This window comes from Miscanthus floridulus, chromosome 7 (genome assembly GCF_019320115.1).
Source record: "Miscanthus floridulus cultivar M001 chromosome 7, ASM1932011v1, whole genome shotgun sequence".
Taxonomy (NCBI): Eukaryota; Viridiplantae; Streptophyta; class Magnoliopsida; order Poales; family Poaceae; genus Miscanthus; species Miscanthus floridulus.
Genome location: NC_089586.1, coordinates 76,698,436 through 76,704,951, shown reverse-complemented (window position 1 = coordinate 76,704,951; position 6,516 = coordinate 76,698,436). Strand labels below are relative to the sequence as shown.

Sequence of the window (6,516 nt, the reverse complement as noted above, 5' to 3'; positions counted from 1 at the left end):
CGCCATCTCAGAGCCAAGAGGACGCTCAGACGCCGCTGACCTCAACTGGGCATGGAGAGGACGCAGCGGACGAGCGGTGATAGGCGCTGACGCCGCCACTGTCGTGGGTGCCTGCCGACAGCACCACCCAGAGTGATACACTGAAGAACCACGGCAGCGCGTTGGTGCTGTCGACGCACAAGAACGCGGCGTCGGGGGCGGCCGGGCACGAGGAGTCGGGCCGCTCGTGCCTAAGTCCAGCGGCCTGAAGCAGATGCCGTCCACACCGCGCCAGCAGATACGCCAGCGTCGCGGTCGGGAACACCGAAGAACTCAGCGGGCCACTTCTTTTTTAACTTAGCCGGTTAGCCCCAGACAAATGAATTTAATTAATTGGTAGTTAATCCATGGAACGCCCTCAAGAATTCATACGCACTAATTTACTGCTGGAAAAAAAATAAATCAACAGCGTCGTATGATCTACTCTTCTTTTTTTCTTCGATGTGAGCCACGTGTTTTTTAGGTAGTCTCGCCTCTTTTTTTTTTTTTTTGATAATGGATGTTCACGTTGTGCTGTGAACACGTGGACGAAAAAGTATATTTAAGATATAAAAATGACTCAAAAGGGCCTTTATGGATGCAAAATTGTATCATCAGGGGTTGCAAAGTGAAAACAGACGGACCGAGAGGTAAGTTATGGCAGCTGAGATTAAATTTTTTTTGCAGATTATAATCGATTAAATAAATTCTTGTTTTAACGCACGCCACCGCACCAACCCATTACAATCAAACACTGTGACCACACGCATCGCCGCGGGTTGACTTCTTCGCTTCCCCTTCCCTTCGCCTCACCTATAAAACGAGCCTTCCATCGCTCTTCCGCTTCCATTCGTTCGACTCCCAGCAAACAACATCGATCATCTCAACTGATCGTTACCGTCAACCTCTCTCCGATCCGATCACACGCACAAGCAGCAAGCAGCGACCACACCCCGCAGCATGGAGGTCTCGTCGTCCTCGGCGGCGGAGGTCCCCCACTATTTCCTCTGCCCGATCTCGCTGGAGGTCATGCGCGACCCGGTCACGCTCGCCACCGGCATCACCTACGACCGCGCCAGCATCGAGCGCTGGCTCTTCACCGACGGCCACGCCACCTGCCCCGTCACGCGCCGCGCGCTGGCGCCCTTCGAGATGGACGCCACGCCCAACCACACGCTGCGCCGCCTCATCCAGGCCTGGTGCGCCGCGCACCAGGTCGAGCGCTTCCCCACGCCGCGCCCGCCGCTCGACTCGTGCCGCGTCGCCGCGCTCCTCGACGAGGGCCGGCACGGCGGGGACCGCCAGGGGGCCCCCGCGCTCAGGGAGATCAAGGCCGTCGTCGCCGAGAGCGAGCGCAACAGGCGCTGCGTTGAGGCCACGCCGGGCGCCGTCGACTTCCTCGCCTCGCTCGTCGCCAAGCACTCCTCCACGTCTAACGACTCTCCATCCAAGCGTGCCAGCGGCCAGCAAGACGCCGCCGCCGCCGACTTCGTGCTGGATTCTCCGACCTCCACGAGCTCGCCGGCGGAGGACGCGCTCGGCGTCCTCTACTCGCTCAAGCCCTCTGAGCGGAGCCTTGCCCAGATCATGGAACGGGACGGAGACTTCCTCGACGCGCTGGCGTCCGTCCTGCGCCGCCCGAGCTACCGGTCGCGCGCCTACGGCATCCTTCTCCTCAAGGCGATGACGGCGGTCTTGACTCCGGCGCGGCTCATGACGGTGAGCGCCGGCCTGGTGCAGGAGGTGGTGCGCGTGGTCTCGGACCGGGTGTCCTCCAAGGCTGTCCGGGCGGCGCTGCACGTGCTGTGCCGCCTCTGCCCGTGGGGCCGGAACCGCGTGAAGGCCGTCGAGGCCGGCGCCGTGGCCGCGCTGGTCGAGCTGCTCCTCGACGAGGGCGGCCGCCGCGTCTCCGAGCTAGCCGTCGTGGCCATCGATCACCTCTGCGGCTGCGCGGAGGGACGGTCGGAGCTGGTCGTGCACCCGGCGGGGCTGGCCGTCGTGTCCAAGAAGGTCATGCGGGTGTCCGTAGTCGCCACCGAGAGCGCCGTGCGCGCGCTCCACGCCGTGGCCAAGCACTCGCCGACGTCCTCGGTGCTGCAGGAGATGCTCGCCGTCGGTGTGGTGGCAAAACTGCTGCTGGTGCTGCAGGTCAATGCTGGCGAGTGGGCCGGTCTCAGGGCAAAGGAGATGCTAAAGACACACGCTAGGGTTTGGAAGGACTCGCCATGCCTCCAAACATACCTGAGGGATTCTTACCCTTGCTAGCTGATAGCCTGATACACAATATACTATATATCATGTACATTACATTGACATTTGTATCCAAAAGGACCACACATTTTGATTCTCCTTTTAAGTTTGTTGCTAAATCATTTTAGTTGGTACATGTACAAATTCTTTCATATTTCAAAAAAGAAGAAGAATGTAACGTCCTTTAGAGAGACATTATACTCTCCAAAGTAGAAAATGTATCTATTGTTCTTTGTAGGTCCTTTAGACAGTGTACATTTGAAATAAATCAAAAGCTGTACATTCTTGATTCAATTTTCATTTTATGTGTTAATTGTATAATATTAGTTCTAGCTATTTTGCAACTATGTCGGGCATTTTAGTAGTAGGCAATAAATCCGTCGACATCGAGACGTCTATGATAATTTCATCAATTTCAGGATGCCCTGGCTTGGTCTCTCTAGGGTTGTACGTATATATGTGTCTTCGCATATACCAAGATTTGCACACACAAAAAAAAACATGAGAAAGATGGGCATTATATAATATCAGGTCAAAATTATGTTATCCCATTGGTTATACTTAACCGAAATTAGTTTTGATATTTACTTAGAATTGTATCTTAATTAGAATTGAAGCTTTAGTCCTTTCTGAAATTTGTGAACAAACATTATGTGTAAATGGTTCAACAGCAATACTATCTCCATTCCAAATTTATAAAACATTTTGGCTTTTCTAAATTCATGACTTTTGTTATGCACTTTTAGGTCTATTTCACCCGTACTTTTTTTTGGAGGCTGCTACCTGTATCTACACAACACTCAGATCGATTCGGTGGCAGGATCCTGCTGCCATTGATCAGTAAGCCAACAGTATTAAATTATTCGAGTTTATGACAGTTTGATTTGCTATTGCTTTCGTTTGATGGCTGCAAAATACCACCTGAATGACAAAGGTGCACGTTTCACTTCATTTCTCTCGCAGCCATTGTCGTCGCTTCTAGATGACTTTAAGCAGCTAGCTGCACACACACACCGTAGCAAGACATCAGAGCATGCATAGATCATTTTAGCTACCATATAAGACTGTTTTTTTAAGGGAAAATGAATACAAGTCACACATGCTTGGCTCAATTGTGGATCAACCGAACATGCATCACTTTTCCTCAGGGAGAGAGAGGAAACAGCAGCGCTGAATGCCTCAATGACTCAATCTATCAGCTGCTCCCTGCTCCCATCCCTTTCTCTAGTTTCCCTGGAAAATAGATTGCAAATGGGTTGAAAACTGGCTAAAAATGGTCATCGTCGATGTTGGGCTATTATTAAATGGGCCGGGATGCCACGTCATCATCCATGTCATCGTCCATGTAAGCATCCATGATGATGCGGCAATGCATCCGTGACGATTATTTTCCATCATTGGAAATGGGCTTGGGCTAGGCTAGCTAGGCTTCGGGCTCTATTGTGATGGTTCAAGATCATCACCGATTTCGTTAATCTGTGACGGTTTTCAGTAAACTGACACGGGAGTTAATCCATGACGATATCTAAAACCATCACAAATGCTGCATAGTGACGATTTTTTGTTGATCCGTGACGAAATTTTTTTATCACGGATTAACATGTTTCTTGTAGTGTAAAATTTACAAGTTTGTCAGAAATGAAACAGCACAGCTGAACGCCTCAATCTGATTGTCTGAAAAAAAAAACAGAATGAAAGATATGCTTGTCTACATGTATGTGAAAATCGCACGTCAGATGCCATGCCATGCATGTTCTCCCGGCTGAGCGAGGTGCTAGTTTCTGCAAGTTCAACATTCATATGATGCACAGGTTACGAATAAATCAAACTTGATTGAAGAAGCTGCAAGCGACACAATTAGCTAATTGGTTCAAATTTCAAAACAAGGACCCGTTAAAACCAGAAATTAATTGGGACCAACTAGTGGAGAGGCATAGAAACAATAGTCAAATGCTTATCCATGTTATTACAGCCCACAGTTAATTTATGCTCGCAACGATGATAGATTGTAGCTAGACTAGAGAAGACAATCCAGTCCACAGAATCTTCAACTCGTCACTTCTGCTGTATAAATTTCATTGAAGCTAGCACGTTGATAGTGGTCCTCAGTTACCAGCTTATGTTGATTTATTGTGAGAGGAAAATACTTTTCGTTTGCTGAAAAGTACTGCTGAAGTAGTGGTGAAGAACTTGATTGACTACTCGCCGTTCAACTTTGATGTTCGATCGTAATCTCCCTGCATATTGCAACTCTGCTACAATATACAAATATGCAGAGACACATACATACGCAATTTTTTTTTTTATTTTTAACCCTCTTTTTAAACTATTTCCAATTTTGACACTGTTTTATTTTTTTTTGGAACTAACACTTTTGGCCGCGCCTAATGCCATGGTACGGCAGAACTACGCTGCCGCGTCGTGCATGGTGACGCGGTGAGGCAGCCACCGTGACAGCGACCTGGGCCACTGACCTCTGACGTGGCGGGCGCTGCGCGCCGCAGATCAGGGTGCGGCAAGGCCCAGTACAGGCCCGCAACGCGGCCTTCCTCTTCCCCCTCTCTCCATTCCTTTCCTCTTCGTCCTCTGTTTCACGCGCCGCCGCCCCTGCATCCTTGCTGCCTCCGGGCGCCCATCGCGCTCGCCCCCATCCCCTTCCTTGGGCCCTCCACCACCGGTCGTGCCTCCATCCCTCCCTCTCTCCCCATTCCCCTGCTCAGAGGGTGGGGTCAGCCCCTTGGTTGCCCGCGCCCCCTCCATTACTGGCCGTCCATACGGGCACCGCTGACACCGACTAGGCCACCGGCGGCCCTCTCTATCGTCTGGGTTGACCTCTAGAAAGGTATTTCCCCCTGCAAGTCCCTCAATTTCATGATATTGGTGATTAATTTTTGAATCAACTGATTAGTGTTAGTGATTTAGTATAATTAGATAATTAGGTTTTAGGATTTAGGTTGTATGTTGTAGTGTAGTTATGGTTTAGTGTTTGGTTAGGTAGTTAGGGTTTAGTTAGTTTGTAGTAGTAATGGTAGTTAGTATAGATAGTATTTTTGTAGTGTTGGTATTTAGTTGTACATGATACGATGATTTCGACGACTTGATGAAGTTTCCTCAAATGTTTTTGTAGATGGATTGTTGTGTCCGAGTTTTTTATGCAGGAAGTGTTAGGAAATAGTATGTTTGAGGATATGGAAGAAGAATTGGAATGGTTTGATGAACCTCCTAGCTTCAGCGACCTTTGTGTTTGTTTGAATAGAAAGTTTGGTGATGATTTCACACTGAAGGGGAGGTTTGATAGTGGGAAGACTAGGACACACTACGTCATGATGCCATTGCATGACCATGCTCACTGGTCCCGCTATAATAGGGTAATCCAAGGTTCTAATGTGGTCATGGCTGAGGTGGTGATCATGGAGAATGGGTACAGGATGCTGGGTCTCCATGATGGGCCATCGTCCTTCGACGGTGTTGGAGGCAATCAACAAGAATGAGGGGTCCATGAGGAATCAACTTTTTAAATTGACTAAATATATAAAAATATTAATATTTATAGTACACAACTAATATTATTAAATAGACATTTGAATATATTTTCAAAATAAACTCAATTAGAGATACAAATGATGCTAATATTTTTTTTCACGAGCATGTCTTTGCGACAGGTATTTCATTAATCAGAAACAGAGTTTGACGGGTTACAACATCCCCGAGTAATCCATAGATTACCGTGGAAGGACGGAAGCCAACACGACCCAAATAAACTTAACTTAAATTACATTGTAAGAAAGTTGTGCAACCAATTAGGTAGGTGCCAACGAGACTAGCAAGCCTCTTCGAACATACACTCGAACCCCGCCACGTCGAACTTCATAAGCGCTCGAAGTGTGACTCTTTTTGCGGAGTCGAGCGAGCCCTGGAATGTCTGCTGGAAGTCTGCTACACTACCTGGGAATCCGACGGCTGTCAGGAATCATACTAATATTTTCTATAAATCAAATTACGAAAGAAGTAAAGCATCCAGAGTTTGCTGAGAGGAAAACAACTGCTACTGCTGCTCTGATAAATCCGCAGGTGGAGTGGTAAACGGTCGTCGTTCGATAGGGCACGGCACGTGCCGAAATTCGAATAATGCTGCAGCGCAATCTATCTCCCATGCCAACCGTATCCAATTATTTCACGCGTGCGTGCGTTTGCGGTTGACAAGTGCTCCGTAGGATGATGCTGTGCTGGACTGCTGGTCAAAGTCAA

At 48.7% G+C, this 6,516-nt stretch overlaps 1 protein-coding gene across 1 annotated transcript; it reads left to right on the top strand.

Moving 5' to 3' along the window:
* The first annotated feature begins 870 nt into the window (after nucleotides 1–870).
* LOC136463497 (E3 ubiquitin-protein ligase PUB23-like) lies at nucleotides 871–2,529 on the top strand. Its single transcript, XM_066462491.1, has one exon. The coding sequence runs from the start codon at nucleotides 979–981 to the stop codon at nucleotides 2,281–2,283; it is 1,305 nt and encodes a 434-aa protein (XP_066318588.1). The 5' UTR covers nucleotides 871–978; the 3' UTR covers nucleotides 2,284–2,529.
* The last annotated feature ends 3,987 nt before the right edge of the window (nucleotides 2,530–6,516 follow it).

Bases quoted from the DNA above. Each gene is read 5' to 3' on its own strand.
- LOC136463497 (XM_066462491.1), top strand. From the start codon at position 979: ATGGAGGTCTCGTCGTCCTCGGCGGCGGAGGTCCCCCACTATTTCCTC.